The sequence below is a fragment of the Rhinoraja longicauda genome, chromosome 44, assembly GCF_053455715.1.
Source record: "Rhinoraja longicauda isolate Sanriku21f chromosome 44, sRhiLon1.1, whole genome shotgun sequence".
NCBI classification, from domain to species: domain Eukaryota; kingdom Metazoa; phylum Chordata; class Chondrichthyes; order Rajiformes; family Arhynchobatidae; genus Rhinoraja; species Rhinoraja longicauda.
In genome coordinates this window covers 3,623,366-3,642,865 of record NC_135996.1, presented here as the reverse complement: position 1 = coordinate 3,642,865, position 19,500 = coordinate 3,623,366, and the positions used below count along the sequence as shown (strand labels likewise).

Sequence of the window (19,500 nt, the reverse complement as noted above, 5' to 3'; positions counted from 1 at the left end):
CAATACAATACAATATATCTTTATTGTCATTGTACAGGGGTACAACGAGATTGGGAATGCGCCTCCCATACGATGCAATCAATTAATTAGCTAGTCAGTATTCATTTAAACAATCCAATGAAACAAATTGGAACAGTTTTAAAACAGAATAAAGTGCAAGTAGGTCTGTACCGGTTCACTGTGCGATGTGACCATCTGGCTCAGCAGGACCGGTTCATAGCAGCTATGACCCTGGGGATGAAGCTGTTCCTGAGTCTGGAGGTGCGGGCGTAGAAGGCCTTGTATCGTCTGCCCGATGGTATAAGTTCGAACAGACTGTTGCAGGGGTGTGAAGAGTCTTTGTGGATGCTGGTGGCTTTTCTGAGGCATCGTGTGTTGTAGATGCCCTCCAAGGCTGGTAGCTGTGTTCCGATGGTCCTCTGAGCTCCATGGATTACCCGCTGAAGAGCTCTCCTCTCTGCCTCCGTGCAGCTGAGATACCACACAGGGATGCCATGTGTTGGGATGCTCTCTATGGTGCAGGGGTAGAATGTCGTTAGCAGCTGTTGGGGTAGACCAGACTTCTTCAGTGTTCTCAGGTAGAACAGTCGTTGCTGTGCCTTCTTGACCAGCGCAGCAGTGTTACATAGAAACATAGAAACTAGGTGCAGTAGTAGGCCATTCGGCCCTTCGAGTCTGCACCGCCATTCAATATGATCAAGGGTGATCATCCAACTCAGGATCCTGTACCTGCCTTCTCTCCGTACCCCTGATCCCTTTAGCCACAAGGGCCACATCTAACTCCCTCTTAAATATAGCCAATGAACTGGCCTCAACTACCTTCTGTGGCAGAGAATTCCACAGATTCACCACCCTCTGTGTGAAAAAAAACGTTCTCATCTCGGTCCTAAAAGACTTCCCCCTTATCCTTAAACTGTGACCCCTTGTTCTGGACTTCCCCAACATCGGGAACAATCTTCCTGCATCTAGCCTGTCCAACCCCTTAAGAATTTTGTAAGTTTCCATAAGATCCCCCCTCAATCTTCTAAATTCCAGCGAGTACAAGCCGAGTCTATCCAGTCTTTCTTCATATGAAAGTCCTGCCATCCCAGGAATCAATCTGGTGAACCTTCTCTGTACTTCATCTATGGCAAGAATGTCTTTCCTCAAATTAGGAGACCAAAACTGTACGCAATACTCCAGGTGTGGTCTCACCAATGCCCTGTACAATTGCAGCAGAACCTCCCTGTTCCTATACTCAATTCCCCTCGCTATGAATGCCAACATACCATTCGCTTTCTTCACTGCCTGCTGCACCTGCATGCCTACTTTCAATGACTGGTGCACCACGACACCCAGGTCTTGTTGCATCTCCCCTTCTCCTAATCGGCCACCATTCAGGTAATAGTCTGCTTTCCTGTTCTTGCCACCAAAGTGGATAACCTCACATTTATCCACATTATACTGCATCTGCCATGCCTTTGCCCACTCACCTAACCTATCCAAGTCACGTTGCAGCCTCCTAGCATCCTCTTCACAGCTAACACTGCCCCCCAACTTCGTGTCATCCGCAAACCTGGAGATGTTGCATTCAATTCCCTCGTCCAAATCATTAATATATATTGTAAATAGCTGGGGTCCCAGCACTGAGCCTTGCGGTACCCCACTAGTCACTGCCTGTCATTCTGAAAAGGACCCGTTTATTCCTACTCTTTGCTTCCTGTCTGCCAGCCAGTTCTCTATCCACTTCAATACTGAACCCACAATACCGTGTGCTTTAAGTTTGCATACTAATCTCTTATGTGGGACCTTGTCGAAAGCCTTCTGGAAGTCCAGATATAACACATCCACTGGTTCTCCCTTATCCACTCTACTAGTTACATCCTCGAAAAATTCTATAAGATTCGTCAGACATGAATTACCTTTCATAAATCCATGCTGACTTTGTCCAATGATTTCACCACTTTCCAAATGTGCTGCTATCCCATCTTTAATAACTGACTCTAGCATTTTCCCCACTACCGATGTTAGACTAACTGGTCTGAAATTCCCCGTTTTCTCTCTCCCTCCCTTTTTGAAAAGTGGGGTTACATTAGCTACCCTCCAATCCTCAGGAACTACTCCAGAATCCAAAGAGTTTTGAAAAATTATCATTAATGCATCCACTATTTCTGGGGCTACCTCCTTAAGCACTCTGGGATGCAGCCTATCTGGCCCTGGGGATTTATCGGCCTTTAATCCATTCAATTTACCTCACACCACTTCCCGACTAACCTGGATTTCACTCAGTTCCTCCCTCTCATTTGACCCCCGGTCCCCTGCTATTTCCGGCAGATTATTTATGTCTTCCTTAGTGAAGACAGAACCAAAGTAGTTATTCAATTGGTCTGCCATGTCCTTGTTCCCCATGATCAATTCACCTGTTTCTGACTGCAAGAGACCTACATTTGTTTTAACTAATTTTTTTCTCTTCACATATCTATAAAAGCTTTTGCAGTCAGTTTTTATGTTCCCTGCCAGTTTTCTCTCATAATCTATGTTCCCTTTCCTAATTAAGCCCTTTGTCCTCCTCTGCTGGACTCTGAATTTCTCCCAGTCCTCTGGTAGGATGCTTTTTCTTGCAAATTTGTACGCTTCATCTTTTGTTTTGATACTATCCCTAATCTCCCTTGTTAGCCACGGATGCACTACCTTCCCTGATTTATTCTTTTGCCAAACTGGGATGAACAATTGTTGTAGTTCATCCATGCGGTCTTTAAATGCCTTCCATTGCATATCCATCGTCAACCCTTTAATAATCAATTGCCAGTCAATCTTGGCCAATTCACGTCTCATGCCCTCAAAGTTACCTTTCCTTAAGTTCAGAACCGTTGTTTATGAATTAACTAAGTCACTCTCCATCCTAATGAAGAACTCAACCATATTATGGTCACTCTTGCCCAAGGGGCCACGCACATCAAGACTGCTAACTAACCCTTCCTCATTACTCACTACCCAGTCTAGAATAGCCTGCTCTCTCGTTGGTTCCTTTACATGTTGACTTAGAAAACTATCCCGTATACATTCCAAGAAATCCTCTTCCTCAATTTGATTCACCCACTCTATATGTAGATTGAAGTCACCCATTATAACTGTTTTACCTTTGTTGCACGCATTTCTAATTTCCTGTTTGATGCCATCCCCAACTCTACTAGGTGGCCTGTACACAACTCCCACTAGCGTTTTCTGCCCCTTAGTGTTTCATAGCTCTATCCATATCAATTCCACATCCTCCAAGCTAATGTCCTTCCTTTCTATTGTGTTATTGGACCATGTTAGGACCTCCGAAATGTCAAGTGCCCATAAACTTGAAGCATTTAGGCAGCCCATCGGACACAATCCTGTCGGCGTATTGAAAGGTAAGATTTTGTTTGTATTTTACATGTATTTAGGGTGTTACAAAATAAGTAATGTAACAATTAAGTAATATTTGTACGTGAGGTATCGGGTATATGACCAAAGTCACATTCAATTCTTATTTAAATGTATTTGTCAGTCGATCTAGGGATCTAGGGCGGCACGGTGGCGCAGCGGTAGAGTTGCTGCCTTACAGCGAATGCAGCGCCGGAGACTCAGGTTCGATCCTGACTACCGGCGCCGTCTGTACGGAGTTTGCACGTTCTCCCCGTGACCTGCGTGGGTTTTCTCCGAGATCTTCGGTTTCCTCCCACACTCCAAAGACGTGCAGGTTTGTAGGTTAATTGGCTGGGTGAATGTAGAAATTATCCCTAGTGTGTGTAGGATAGTGTTAATGTGCGGGGATCGCTGGGCGGCACGGACCCGGTGGGCCGAAGGGCCTGTTTCCGCGCTGTATCTCTAAATCTAAAAATCTAAATCTAAAACTGGCTATCATCGGCAGGGCTTCGGCACGCTTAGTTACTGCCGCGGCAATGTTTGCGCCAGGTTATACATTGGGTAAACAATACAACAGCGGTAAATAAGCGTGCCGATGCCCTGTTTTACCCTCGTGGCCAATCTATACCTCTATGTGATGTAGCAGGTAGTTCAATATGACCAGTAATACAATCCAAAGACAAACAATAATAAGTTCTTGCCACTCCTGCACTGTAATATTAAGAAGGTTAATCAGTAGACAACTCCATTTTATATTACGTAAATTCATTCTTCCATATTATGAATTGAATTTTACACACACCATTGTACGCCACATTTTGGTGTCCACGTTACGTACGTGATATTGCCATCAAACAAACTGTTATTCTAAAACTGGAAAGTATTACTATTTAAAAAGCCAACAGTTGAGAGGAGAACATTGCTCTAAAGTGAATATTAAATGGTTATTTGATGTACTGCATGCAGAAATGGAACTAAACTTAATCTTTCCTTGCATAGATAATGTACGTAATGGTGTCCTCTAATCAATCTAGTATTACACAGCCATAATTAGGTTAGACATTTACTGTCCAATTTGATTGTGGACCGCCATGGATAGGATGTATAACTACACTTTAATGAATTAGAAAAAAGAAGTTCTACCTTTGCAATCAAATGCCATTGAGACACCATGTTACATACATTAATACTTGTGTGGTAAATAGTAAATTACCTGAAAAGACTACTTGTGGTTGTGGAACTATCTTCTTTCTTTTTGATAGAGTCAGACGGTTGTCAAACTTGTAAATAAATGTGTTTGCATTGGTTTGTGCAACAATTAATTTTTGGGTGTCTATGTCACGTTTCCATGTCCCAGTATCAACAGGCAATAGACAATAGGTGCAGGAGGAGGCCATTCGGCCCCTCGAGCCAGCACCATCATTCAATGTGATCATGGCTGATCATTCTCAATCAGTACCCCGTTCCTGCCTTCTCCCCATACCCCCTGACTCCGCTATCCTTAAGAGCTCTATCTAGCTCTCTCTTGAATGCATTCAGAGAACTGGCCTCCACTGCCTTCTGAGGCAGAGAATTCCACAGGTTCACAACTCTCTGACTGAAAACATTTTTCCTCATCTCCGTTCTAAATGGCCGACCCCTTATTCTTAAACTGTGGCCGCTGGTTCTGGACTCCCCCAACATTGGGAACATGTTTCCTGCCTCTAACGTGTCCAACCCCTTAATAATCTTATATGTTTCAATAAGATCCCCTCTCATCCTTCTAAATCCCAGTGTATACAAGCCCGGTTGCTCCAGTCTTTCAACATATGACAGTCCCGCCATTGCGGGAATTAACCTGGTAAACCTACGCTTCAACCTAGCAAGAATATCCTTCCTCAAATTTGGAAACCAAAACTGCACACAGTACTCCAGGTGCGGTCTCACTAGGGCTCTGTACAACTGCAGAAGGACCTCTTTGCTCCTATACTTCACTGCCTGCTGTACCTGCATGCTTCCTTTCAGTGACTGATGCACTAGGACACCCAGATCTCGTTGCACGTCCCCTTTTCCTAACTTGACACCATTCAGGTAATACTCTGCCTTCCTATGCTTACCACCAAAGTGGATAACCTCACACTTATCCACATTAAACTGCATCTGCCATGCATCCGCCCACTCACACAACCTGTCCAAGTCACCCTGCAACCTCATAGCATCTTCCTCACAGCTCAAACTGCCTTTGTGTCATCTGCTTTGTGTCATCTGCAAATTTGCTAATGGTACTATTAATCCCTTCATCCAAGTCATATCATATCATATTTATATACATATATGTATGTGACAAATAAACTTGACTTGACTTGACTTGACTTGGTTGCTGGGGGCAGCTCCCAGGATGCCGCCAAAATGCTGTCCCTCGCAAATTCAGTTTTGTTTTCGCATCAAATATCATTTTTTCTGCTAGACTGCCAGAAAAATTATGGTTATATTCTTAAAGACAATTAATATGCACAATAAGCATCAATTAAAATCAGATAAGATTCATATACTCAAAAAAACACGCGCCAAAAACTTCCCGGGCTTTATTATCTGAATGGTGGCCGATTAGGAAAAGGGGAGATGCAACGAGACCTGGGTGTCGTGGTACACCAGTCATTGAAAGTAATCTGAGGAAAGACATTCTTGCCATAGAGGGAGTACAGAGAAGGTTCACCAGATTGATCCCTGGGATGGCAGGACTTTCATGTGAAGAAAGACTGGATAGACTCGTCTTGTACTCGCTGGAATTTAGAAGATTGAGGGGGGATCTTATAGAAACTTACAAAATTCTTAAGGGGTTGGACAGGCTAGATGCATGAAGATTGTTGCCGATGTTGGGGAAGTTCAGAACAAGGGGTCACAGTTTAAGGATAAGGGGGAAGTCTTTTAGGACCGAGATGAGAAAGTTTTTTTTCACACAGAGAGTGGTGAATCTGTGGAATTCTCTGCCACAGAAGGTAGTTGAGGCAAGTTCATTGGCTATATTTAAGAGGGAGTTAGATGTGGCTCTTGTGGCTAAAGGGATCAGGGGGTATGGAGAGAAGGCAGGTACGGGATACTGAGTTGGATGATCAGCCATGATCATATTGAATGGCGGTGCGTACAGGCTCGAAGGGCCGAATGGCCTAATCCTGCACCTATGTTTCTATGTTTCTATGTAGCGGCTTTCAAAATGGACGCCGATTGACATCAGTGGACATCAGTGGCCCGCCAAAAGGTCACAGCGGGGTCAGGCAGATGTTCTGGGACAACAGCCCACACCTGGCTGTCTGTCAGCGATACGCGCAGCGCCCTCTGGCAGTCTGGCAAGTCCCTGCACCCACTGAGGCCGGTGGGCGGGACTGGTACGCGAGTAACGGGTTACTTGGCCAATGGGGAAGGATCTGGGGGCGGGTCCGTGGCCGCTGATTGGGAGGACTGGGCGGGACTACACTGCGAGGGACGGGTTACTCAGCCAATAAGGAAGGATCTTGGACGTGTCCGCGGCCGCTGATTAGACGGAGTGATGCCAGGTGGGTGGGATTGGTAGCTGAGTGACGGGTCACTCGACCAATAGAGATGGAGCTATACCGGGTCGCGGCCGCTGAATGGCCGGCGCCTGATCGGAGGGCGGGACATTGACCTGCGTGACAGATCAGTCGGCCAATGGAGAAGGGAGGAGCTGGGGCAGGACCGCTGCCGTTGATTGTTCACTCTGAGGCGTGTGGGCGGGACTTTGACTCGAGTGACGGGTCGCTAGACCAATGGGAAGGGAATGAGCGGGAGGGGGGGGATTTTCCAAAAAAAACTGCAGCTGTTGCAAATCTGATTCTTTTTTTAAAAAGAACCCATGAACTAAGCAGCAGTTCCAAATATTCATCGTTTATTTCATAGCTGTTCCTTTGGTTGCTTTTGAAACACTTTGTGATGTTCATTATAACTTCAGTAAACCGATCTTTTCTTTTGAGTTCAGTCTCTATGGTTTTGCATCATCTGCTCATTGTGACCATTGACCACCGAAAGGATGGCAGTTGTTGCACTGCTTTTGTTCTGCGGTTTTCACCACGGTGACCATTGTCGACGTGGAACTTCATCACAATGGAATTGTTCCCCAACCAATAAATAACAGCAACCGCTGAAGATCCTTCACTCAGACACAGCTCCGTCTCCTCTGAGTGTCACTGTAGATGTTTTCCTCGTGGTTCACTTACATAATGAACGGATTCAGAAATCCTCAGGACTGCGGACCAGGTGACCGCTGTGAAGGTGAAGGAACCGCACACGCTGACAACGAGGAAGACAAACCGGGTGCAAGTAATGGCCAGCACAACACCACTCCAGCAGTAATAATCCATGATTTGGAGAGTGGAGGAATCGCTGCTGGTGGAGACGAGGCGAAACTGCCTCAGGAGGTGGCAGGACCATCTAAGGCAATGGCAGAGGGTCAGCCTGAGAAAGGCTCTCTGTCATTTGGTGTCCACTATCCTGTTGCAGAACTGAGGCAGATGAGAGAAGGGAAAGAACATTCTGCCGAGGCAATACTGCAGCCTGGTAAGCAAGGTGACAGCGTGGAGCAACTGGAAGGGACTGTGCCCGACACAGACACAACAACTGTCGGGGAGAGCAGTGTCAAGAGCGCTCCCCTTCCAAGGCCGGTAGATGACAGCTCCATCACCCTTGAATATCCAAAGAGGAAACCTGCCATCTTCCACCGCCCCACTCCAAAACGGACAGTCGTGCATAAAGAGACTGTAAGACAAAGTATCCGGTTGCAATCCATTGCCATTGGTTTTAGCACCTGGAGACCCCGCTCCATCACTTCGATCTATAAGCACGAGAGAAGCTGGGGCATGGAGAAGCTGAGAATACAAAAAACTTTCAGTTTAGCTGCAAATATGTATTAGTTGGGGTTTTTTTGGAATAGTAATAATAATACTAATAACAATAGTAATAATAGTAATAATAATAATACTAATAATAGTAATAATAATACTACTAATAATAATAATAATAATAATAATAGTAACAATAATACTAATAATAATAGTAATAATAGCAATAATAATACTACTAATAATAGTAATAATAATAATACTAATAATAATAATACTAATAATAGTAATAACAGTAATAATACTAATAATAATAATACTAATAATAGTAACAATAATACTACTAATAATAATAATACTAATAATAATACTAATAATAATAGTAATAATAATACTAATACTAGTAACTTGTAACAATGTTGACAGTAATAAAAATATTTACCGTTACATTCAGTTGTCATTCCTTGATGGGTGCGGGGGTGTTGCTTGTCGTCTCTCCATCCCCATTGGTCTAGTGTCCCGTCACTCGGGTCAAAGTCCCGCCCACCGGCCGAACTCCGCCCAATCAGCGGCCGCGGACCCGCCAGAAAGCCCGCCCCTCGCGGTCACTCCCTTCCCCATTAGCTGAGTGACCCGTCCATTCAGCGGCCGCGGACCCGCCATAGATCCTTCACTATTGGCCAAGTGACCCGTCACTCGGGTCAATATCCCGCCCACCGGTCACTCGTCGTCCAATCAACGGCCGCGGACCCGCCCCAGACCCTTTCCTATTGGCGAAGCTTCCTATCACTCGCGAAGCAGTCCCGCCCACCGGCCGCGGACCCGCCCATGGGACCTTCCCTATTGGCCAAGAAACCCGTCACTCGGATCAATGTCCCGCCCACCGGTAACGGTCACCGTCGATTCAGCGGCCGCGGACCCGCCCCGTGCTCCACCTCTATTGGCTGAGTAACCCGTCACTCGGGTCAATATCCCGCCTACCTGTCACATTCAACGGCCATTCAGCTCCTTCCCTGTTGGCCGAGTGGCCCGTCATTCGCAAACCAGTCCCGCCCACCGGGACGGGACGTCCATTCAACGGCCGCGGACCCGCCCCAGATCCTTCCCTATTGGCCGAGTCACTCGTCGCTCAGCCGCCAATCCCGGACACCTCGCATCACTCCGCCCAATCAGCGGCCGCGGACCCGCCCCTGCCCCATCTCTATTGGCTGAGTGACCCGTCACTCAGGTCAATGTCCCGCCTACCTGGAGCAACATGTATATGTGGGAATGACGTAATATGGGCAGGCACTCTGGTTCCAGGTGGCGGTGAAATAAACTGAGCCTGGATTTATGCTCGGCTTTCAATCCCCTAAATACGTGCACTTGTGGTCATTCCACTGTAATAACAACGATATAACAGATACAGGACCACGAAGTACAACAGGCGGCGCAGAGAGGGCGAATAGAGAGTGTAGGGGAGAGAGTAACAGTTCAGAGAGAGGACAGCAGGAAGGATGGGGGGCGAGAGAGAGGGAGGAAGGAGAAGTGCTGCGACATTCGCAGTTTGTTCGAATTTAGGACAATTCTGAGGACAAAGCGAGTTGAATGATGAGCGGATGCAGGTGAATAGGGTTTTCATGGTCAGGTGGTTGAGACCAGAGATTAAAAGATAAAAGATGTGAGATAAAGGTTGCAGAGGATGGAACTATAAAGAGAGAGGAAGGAATATCGGTGGAAGGGGAGGTAGAAGTGATGAACAGGTGCCAGTCCGGGTGAGGCACGTGGAAAGTGGGTATTTGCACTTTATTTACCTAACATTGGTTAATTCAAAGTTCATACCATTGGGTTGTAAGGTACCAAAGCGGAATACGAAGTGACGTTCTCTCAGTTTGCATGCAGATTCGCTTAGGCAATGGAGGGGGTCCAGGACAGAATGGTCAGCGTGGGAAGGGGAGTTACAATGGTTAGCAACGGGGAGATCTTGCAGGCCTTGGCGGAACGAGGGGAACTGTTCGTCGAAACGGTGGCCGAGTCTCCGCTTGACCACGACGAAGTAAAGGAGGACATATCTGGAACAGCGAATGCAGCAGATGAGATTAAAGCAGGTGCAGGTGAACATCTGTCTCACCTGGAAGAGCTGCTGGAGCTTGACGGGAGGGGTTTGGGGATAGCTGTTACATCCCACGGTGGCTAACGGTTTCCAAGAAAAAGCGTTGAAGGGAGAAGTGAGGGCGAGCAGGAGGACAGTTGGGGAAAAAGGGCGAGAGTTGCGCTGTATAAAGATGAAAGGGAGAGATAGCAGAAAAGACAAAAGGGGAAGAGATGGAGGGAGAGGGAACTATCAAAGGGAGAGTGGGAAGATGAAGAGAGAGTGGACTTCAGAGCGAGTGGGTTGGCAAAAGGGAGAGAGGGGCGGTCAGAGAGATACAGAGAAAGAGGGAAAAATGCAGTGAGAGCGAGAGGGGAGAGAGGGGTAAGGGGAGAATGGTTGACCGAGAGAGGGCGGCGCAGAGAGAGAGAAAAGAGAGGGTAGGAGAGAGAGTAACAGTACAGAGAGAGAGTGAAAGCTGTAAGGATGGAGGGAGAGAGAAAGAGAGGAGGGAGAGATGCTGCATCGTTCGCCGTTTGTTCGACGTTTCGGACAATTCTGAGATGGAAATGTTTCTGTTCTCTGAGAGTCGTGAGTCTTTGTGTCGTTCCTCCGCAGAGGTGGTGAAGGCAGAGAATGTTATTGTCCCTGGGCAAAGTCAGATCCATCCCAAGCAAGCAAGGACTGAACGGTTACCGGGGTCGCCGGGTGTGTGGGGTTGAGGTTACAGTCAGATGCGCCGCGATCATATTGAGCGGTGAAGCATAGTGGAAGGGACATCTGAGACGATCTTTCGAACTAATTCATCAAATTGTGGACAAAGACCGTCTAGTCCGCCTTCAAACTCGACACCAGAAATCCCGAGAGGGTCCCTGGAATTTGGGATTGTCTTGCTGAATGAAGTGGATAGACCGGAATCAGATAAGCAACATGATGTGGAGAGCTGGACCTGATGGATTTTGAAACAATATCCCCTTTGCGGGAACAATGTCGCTCACAATTTCTATCCGTCAGTATCGCCACCATTCCCAGTCTTTGCATCAATTCCCTGAATAAATCATAACCTATCTCAGTAGGGATTTCACTTGGCTGATGTCATCTATTTGTGAATAATTTCAAAATCTCTATTTTTTAATTCTCTTGAAACTTCACTGTCCCGGTGGAGACGGAAAATGGTATAAAATCTCCGGGAATATTCTGCCCCAGCATTTCATTCCGGGAGATTATCAGTAATTCACGGGGACACGTCGCTGGGCAGAGAAAATGGGGGAAATGTATAGGGAATATCTGCGTGTGGAGAAAATCTTGTACGTGATCATTGCTGCCGTTGGAATCCCTGGTAAGTGAGGATAACAATTCAAGTTTTATAACTCCGCGTGTTAACCGGTGTTGACCTGATTCTGATCATCGCACGCTTCCCAACTGATGATCGTCGTACAAGAATATGTGAAGTATATCAATCTTCTCAGTGAAATATTTTTGAATTAACGCTGTGACTTTTCTTATTTTCAGACAGCCGAAACTAACCCTTTTTTCTCACACTGCCGGGACACACCAGAATGTTGTTCGAGCCTTCAGTGGGACCTTGCCCAGAGTTGTCCCAGTGCTCGGGACAGGCAGCTCTCCGAAACCGTGTGACTGGGAGGGGTTTACATTGTGAAGTTCAGTGTTTTTCTGAGCTATTCTATGAGAGTGAACAGCCGCTCTTCAGGAGTCTGTCACAAACGGATTCCACCGCCTGTCGGTCAATAATTGGATCGATCTCCTGAACCAGTAGCCGCGGATCTACCGCCGTGTGTTGTTACTGAACTGAACTCATTGTGGAATGAATCCATTAACGGAGCCACTCTGCTCTAAGTTGTCCCTGCTTTCTCTCTGGAACCCTCATCGTTCCCATTAGATCCCAGAGCCCTGGTTAAACGCGGCCGGTCACGGTTAAGTCTGTGAAACCGGCCCCATCAGAGACTGTGAGCAGGGTTAACCATAGAAAAGATCATTCTGCCTATTTATTGTAGCGGGTGGCTGCTCGTTCCCTCCCCGTCCTTTACTCCGCCCGTCCCTTTATCTCTTCTCCCCTCAAGCAGGGCATAGTCGGGGCTGGGTCGGGCATTGTTAAACTTGCAGCCACGCACCGACTGCAAAATTCCTGATGTGTAGATGAAAGTCGAGCCGGTGTTCAGAGCGTGTTCTATAATGTCCAGTGTCCGTTCCCTTCTCTTTCTGCAGTGAATTTAGTGGCGATTGTGATCCTGTCCCGGGGAAAGTGCGGCCTCTCCACCTGCACCACTCCGCTACCTGGTGGCCATGGCAGCGGCCGATCTACTCACCCTGATCACCGGTGTCATTTTGTTTCGGCTCCGATATCATTTCTTTCCTTGGAGTATCCTGTCCATCACCCCTGTGTGCAGTGTTTTCGATGTGCTGAAGTCTGCAGCCACAGATTGTTCTGTCTGGTTCACCGTCACTTTCACCTTTGATCGGTTTGTCGCCAGAAGCTGAAAACAAAATATTGCACCGGGAAAACTGCGGCTGCGGTTCTCACAACAGCCGGCGTTCTGCTCTGTCTGAAAAACGTTCCCCGCTACATCACACGGGAACCCTGGAAAATGGTCGACAATGTCCCTTGGGGGTGTCGCAGGGTGAAAAATTATTACACTGACCCCGGGTGGGTGGCATTTGATTGGCTCGACACGGTTTTAACTCCGCTCCTCCCTTTCGCTGTGATCCTGCTGCTCAACGCTCTGACAGTCCGGCACATTTTAGTGGCCAGTCGGGTCCGTCAGGGGCTGAGGGGTCAGAGCAAGGGGGAGAAACGCAGTGACCCGGAGATGGAGAGCAGGAGGAGGTCTGTGGTTTTACTTTTCACCATCTCCGGCAGTTTCATCCTCCTTTGGCTGACGCTAGTTGTAAACTTCGTCTCCATCGCTGCTCCCACCCTATGGAACTCACTACCCCAAACCGTTAGAGACTCCCCCACACTCACCACATTCAAAACATCGCTGAAGTCTCACCTGTTCAGTACTGCCTTCAACCACTGAAGGTCACCTCACCTACTGTCTCCTTTCTCTGTTCATTTATTTATTTACTTATTTATCTATTTATTAATTTCCCTATGTTCTCAAAATCTCTGTAAAGCGTCTTTGAGTATATGAAAAGCGCTATATAAATAAAATATTATTATTATTATTATTATTATTATTATTATCAGATCGCAGGAATTGGAACTGATCGGACTGAATCTGACTGGATCTTTTTCAACGTCGGGGTTTTGCTGAAGAATCTCAGCTGCTGCACGAACACATTCATTTATGCGGTGACCCAGTCCAAGTTCAGGGAGCAGGTGAAGGGTGCGGTGAAATATCCGCTCACCACAGTGTTTCTGCTCATTAATAAATCCGCGCCCTGAGCGCATCCCAAAGTCGGCCGCAGTCTCTCCGCTCCCGGCTGCGGCTCCTGACCTTCTCCACCGGATCGTCCAGGTGTCAGTCGCGGGCAGGTGATCCCATCGACGGCCCCGCTCCGGGACCTCCAGCCCGCACAGCGAGACCTGTCACATTTACCCAATCGTCCCCTCTCCCTCCGCAGTGGGGGACGGGTCTGGGGTAAACTCCGCCCTGGGACCAATCGTCCCGACTCCCTCCGCAGTGGACACTGGTCGAGGGAAACTCCGCCCTGGGACCAATCGCCCCGACTCCCTCCGCAGTGGGCACTGGTCGAGGGAAACTCCGCCCTGAGACCAATCGTCCCGACCCTCCGCAGTGGGCACTGGTCGAGGGTAAATGTCGCTCTGGGATTAATCGTCCCATCTCCCTCCGCAGTGCAGACCAGTCTAGGATGAACTCCGCCCTCGGACCAAACCTTCTCCTTCTCTCTCTGCAGTGGGATCCAATCTCCGGTGAACTCCGCCCTGGGACTAATCGTCTTACCTCCCTCCGCAGTTCAGACCTGCTTCTTGAAAGTGTCCCGTCTGGCATGACCATGCCCAGAAGGTTTGTCCAATATCCTATTTGTGACTGGTCCGTCTGGGATGTCCCTCCCGCAAGGACCACTATCCCATCTCGAAGTTTCAACCTGTCATAGAGTCATAGAGTCATGCAGCACGGAAACAGACCCTTGTTTAACTATTGCTCCAAGCATACTCTTCTCCTGAATTGTACTTCAAACACCCGTGGCGTTCTTTTATGTCGTCCTGGCCACCATCTCATGGAAATGATGTCCAATCGCCTGAGGCAGCGCAGAACAGATCCACCAGGATGTTACCTGGAATGTATAGCGTTAGTTAGAAGACAGATTCGATCGGGTGGGTTTGATTTTCCTGGAGCACAGAATGCAGAGGGTGGCCTGACTATGGATTATAAAATTATGTCAATAATGGAGAGCGTAGATGGTCACAGTTATTACGCAGGGTGAGGGGAGACGAAACCCAGAGAAGATCATTTTAACAGAGAGGGAAAGATATCAAGGAATGATGTGAATTCGGCAGGCTGCAGCTCGAACTGGCCCATCTCCAGGTGCAGGTAGGCCGGTGCTCGGGCAACGGGTGCGATTCGTTACGGACACTCGCCAGAGACCTGCTCGCAACCGGGGGCTGATGCTTCACCCTCTCCACCGTCGACACATCTAGGTGCTGATTCGGATGCTCCGCACTCCCCCAAAGCTGGAGCACTTGGACAGACACAAGCTCTGTCACAGCCCAGCCGACACCCAGGATGAGAGGCGGCGGACACACCTACACCCGGACACCACTCCCTCACACCAGGGAGGGCTGACCGCACCCCCTTGAACCTGTAGCCCGTGTGCATCCTATGAAGATCCTATACATTAAGAGCATCCTCTTACCGGTGGGTGGGTAGAGTGGGTGAGTGAGACACTCAAAGTTGATTAGCGAGTCCGGCGTTGAGGGACAGATAGATCAGCCAAGATCAAATGGCAGAGTAGACTTGATGGGCTGAATTGCCTAATTCTGCTCCTAGAATGTATCACTCTCTGCACAACTGTAGCCATAAGGTGGTCGTATCACTAATGACGTAGGGGGTATCGTTAATCTCCATTGCAAATGTCCGGCAGGTGCTTCACTGTCCTCAAATGTACTATCCCTCCCCTCCAGACACAACAACATGTGTCTGAAGTGTGCGTCAGACCCACCACTGACATATACACAGTATTTCTAAACGGCCTGTCAACTGTTGGTTATTTAGTAACCACTAAACTCCAGTCTGGAAATCCGAGGAATTAAACATTAACTGCGGTCGAATTTTCTCAAAGCTGCAGATTAAACAGAAAAATAATTTTATTGCATGTCATGTACGTTGGTCTTTTTTAATGCCTGTCCCTGAACATTGAAGAGTTTCTTTCATTTTCTATGTGTAACAGATATACACAGCAGGAAGGGAGAAAAGCTGTCTTGAATAAATTAATAAATAAGCACATAAATATAGACTGTGAGTGACAGTGCTCTCTGAACCTTTGTGTGGACAGCCTAGATGGATGAGTTGCTCAGTTACACTCACACTCATCTTTACTCTCGGGTCTGTGGGTTTGAATTAACATCTACCTGTCGATTGGTCTGAAATAGCTCACTGTAAAACAAACTGCATTTGAACAGAGTCACAGTTTCTGTTCACCAGCTGGAACTAATATTCCCCACTGAGCGAACGGCACAGCTGAGTTAGTCAACCCCTCCCCCCTTTCGCAGATCTGAATCTGTGTTTTAATTTTCCAATTGTGTTTTATTTTCAATTATATGCCGCAGAGAGGCAATCACTATTTTCAAACACTGTCAATTAAGACGAAAATAACAAATTAACGCATTTATACCAACGTGGATGGAGCAACAAGATGGAATTCGTGCTCAATACCGCTGAGATGAATATTAAATACTGAACTCGCATTAACCCGTTAGTGTTCAACATCTGCAATAATGTAAAACAAAGCCTTGTTATCCAGTTTGATATAAAATGAAAAACACAGGAGTCAAGATTAAATGGGATCATCACAACCTGATGCATCTTGACACCAAGATTGCCCGCAGACCAATGGAAGGTCCAGAGCCAGCACCATCTCTCCCGGTGATGGGGTCACTCAGCTGGTGGAACTACCTAAAATGCTGCCGCTTCTCTCCACCAGAGATAATGTCAGCTGATAAAATAGTCGTCTTCACCGTACACGAGCACATACTTGAAACATACAGAAGAGTGAAAGTCTTGGGTAGAGTGGATATGGAAAGGATGTTTCCATTAGTGAGAAAGTCCAGAACTGGAGGTCACAGCCTCAGAATTAAAGGGCGTTCTTTTCAGGAAGGAGATGAGGAAAAAAATATTTACTCAGAGTGTGGTGAATCAGTGGAATTTTTTGTCACAGAAAGCTGTGGAGGCCAAGTCAATTGATATTTTTAAAGCAGGGATAGATAGATTATTGATTAGTAAAGGTGTCAGAGATTATGGGGAGAAAGCAGGAGAATGGGTTTCTGAGGGAGCGATAGATGAGCCACGAATTGAATGGCGAAGTAGACTTGATGGACCAAATGGCTTAATTGTACTTTTGAATGAATGAATGAATGAATAAATGAATGAATGAATGAATGAATAAATGGATGAATAAATGAATGGATGGATGAATAAATGAATGAATGAATGAATGAGTGAATGAATAAATGAATGGATGAATGAATGAATGAATGAATGAATGAATGAATGAATGAATGAATGAATGAATGAATGAATGAATGAATGAATGAATGAATGAATGAATGAGTGAATGAATGAATGAATGGATGGATGAATAATTTTACTGGCTAAGCATGTATGTACAAGGAATGTGCCTTGGTGCTCCGCTCACAAATAACAACACAAGCATCCAGTCAACAATTAAGAATAAAGCATAAACACACCAAAACAATAAGGATACAACATTACGGTCTAAACATGTGGGTAAAAATAAACCAGCGCAAAAAAAGAGACTACAGACTTTGGTTATTGAGTAGTACTACTACTGGAAAAAAAGAAGCCGTTTTTATGTCTGGCTGTGGATGATTTGACACTCCGGAGTCGCCTTCCAGAGGGAAGTGTTTCAAATATTTTGTGGCCAGGGTGAGAGGGGTCAGATATAATTTTGCCCGCTCGCTTCCTGGCCCTTGCAGTGTACAATTCGTTAACGGGGGGGAGGTTGCAGCCAACAATCTTCTCAGCTGAGCGAACCCTCCGGATGTCATGCTGGGTGGCATCACATGCTGAACGTGAGGACGAACTCAATGATAGCAGAATAGAATTGGACCATCATTGCCGGAGGCAGATTGTGTTTCCTCAGTTGCCGCTGGAAGTACATCCTCTGTTGGGCCATTTTGACTGTAGAGTCGATGGTGGGCCCCCATTTAAGGTCCCTGACTCCACAGATGTGACTATATTGTTGTTGATGGTGAGTGGGGGGGAGGGGAGCTGTTCGAAAGTCTACAATTAGTCCTTATTTATCCTTCTGACCTTATGCTGACTTAAGCCTACACCTTCCCCCTCACACAAAAGCAGCCCTTCCAATTGAGACTCGCACCTCTTCTCATCTCATCTCATCTGAGGCATTCCAGATATGGCCTCAGTTACATCGTGATCCAGCGCAGACTCGACAACCGTTTCACCGAACACTTACCCGATTTACACCCCTTCTCACACTAACCTTCTGGGCCTCTTCCATTGCCAAAGTAAAGTGTGATGCTTTATTTTGCATACAACCCGGTAAAAGCATGTAGCAGACGTCACCGAGGAAGTACACAGGTGCCGCCACATTTTTAAGCCGATAAAGTTACAAACGTTGGCCGAACACTTACCCTTTCTACCTGTGAAGCCACTTTCAGGGAATTGTGTACCTGTGCTCTGAGATCCCTCTGCTCTACAACACTCCCTGTCTACCTGTGACGCCACTTACAGGGAACTAAGTACCTGCACTCCTTTAGATTTTAACTTCAGCGTGGAAGCAGTCTCTTCGGTCCACCGATTTCGTGCCGACCAGCGATACACTGGAACTATCCCATACACGAGGGAACAATTTACAATTGTTACCAAAGACACAAAACCCGAGGCACACTCACACTCTGTGACCCGCACTCGGGGACGATTTACAATTTATTCCGAATCCAATTAATATAACTTAATATTCAGGGTTATACATCCTATAGAAAGGAAGGCAGGTGGGTAGAGGCGGTGGGGTAGTGTTGTGATATTGACCACGAAGTACAACAGGTAGTTCTGCTGGTTCGGGACGATATTCAGTCCCTTGCGACGGGCGACATAGGGACTGACGCGGTAGAGTCACTGTGGATTAAGTTGAGGAATTGTAAAGGCAAGAAGACACTAACAATAACAAGTGTTATCTACAGACCCCCAAATAGTAGCCCGGATGTAGGGTGTAAGTTGCACCAGGAGTTAAAACTGGCCTGTAAGAAAGGTAATGCTACTGTGGTGATGGGGGATTTCAATATGCATGCAGACTGGGGAAATCAGGTTGGTTCTGGACCCTAAGAAAGAGAGTTTGTCGAGTGGCACCGAGATGGATTTTGAGAGCAGCTTGCAATGGAGCCTACCAGAGAAAAGGCAATTCTGGATATAGTGTGGTCCAATGAACCAGATTTGATAAGAGAACTCGAGGTAAAGGAACCGCTTGGAGGTAGTGATCATAATTTGATTAGTTTTAGTCTGCAATTTGAGAAGGAGAAGGTTAAATCGGAAGTGCCAGTGTTGCAGTTGAACAAAGGGGACTATGAAGGCATGAGAAAGGAGCTGGCCAAGGTAGACTGGAAAGGGATCCTAGCAGAAATGACGGTGGAACAGCAATGGCAGTAATTTCCGGGCATAATTCGGAAGACCCATGATCATTTCATTCCAAAAAGGAAGAAAGATTCTAAGGGGAGTCGGAGGCAACCGTGGCTGACAAGGAAAGTTGGGGAAGGAATAATACTAAAAGATAGCAAAGAGTAGCAAGAACCCAGAGAATTGGGAAACTAGAGAAGGTATCAAAACGGGCAATACGGGCTGAAAAGATGAAGTACGAGGGGAAGCTGGCCATGTATACAAAGAAGGACAGTAAAAGCTTATTTTGATATGTTAAGAGAAAAAGAATAGCAAAGGCAAATGTGGGTCCCTTAAAGGCAGATACGAGTGAAATTATTATAGGTAACATGGAAATGGCAGAAGAGTTGAACAGGTACTTCGGGTCTGTCTTCACTAAGGAAGCCACAAA

At 46.7% G+C, this 19,500-nt stretch overlaps 1 protein-coding gene across 1 annotated transcript in view; it reads left to right on the top strand.

Annotated features, from left to right (window-relative positions):
• LOC144612395 (uncharacterized) overlaps nt 1-13,380 on the top strand; it is a 34,943-nt gene extending 21,563 nt beyond the window's left edge. Inside the window, exons 3-4 of the mRNA XM_078431994.1 lie at nt 3,298-3,377; nt 12,502-13,380. Coding sequence (XP_078288120.1) covers nt 3,298-3,377; nt 12,502-12,752 — 331 coding nt within the window. The 3' untranslated portion in view covers nt 12,753-13,380. The remainder of the gene's footprint in view (nt 1-3,297; nt 3,378-12,501) is intronic.
• The last annotated feature ends 6,120 nt before the right edge of the window (nt 13,381-19,500 follow it).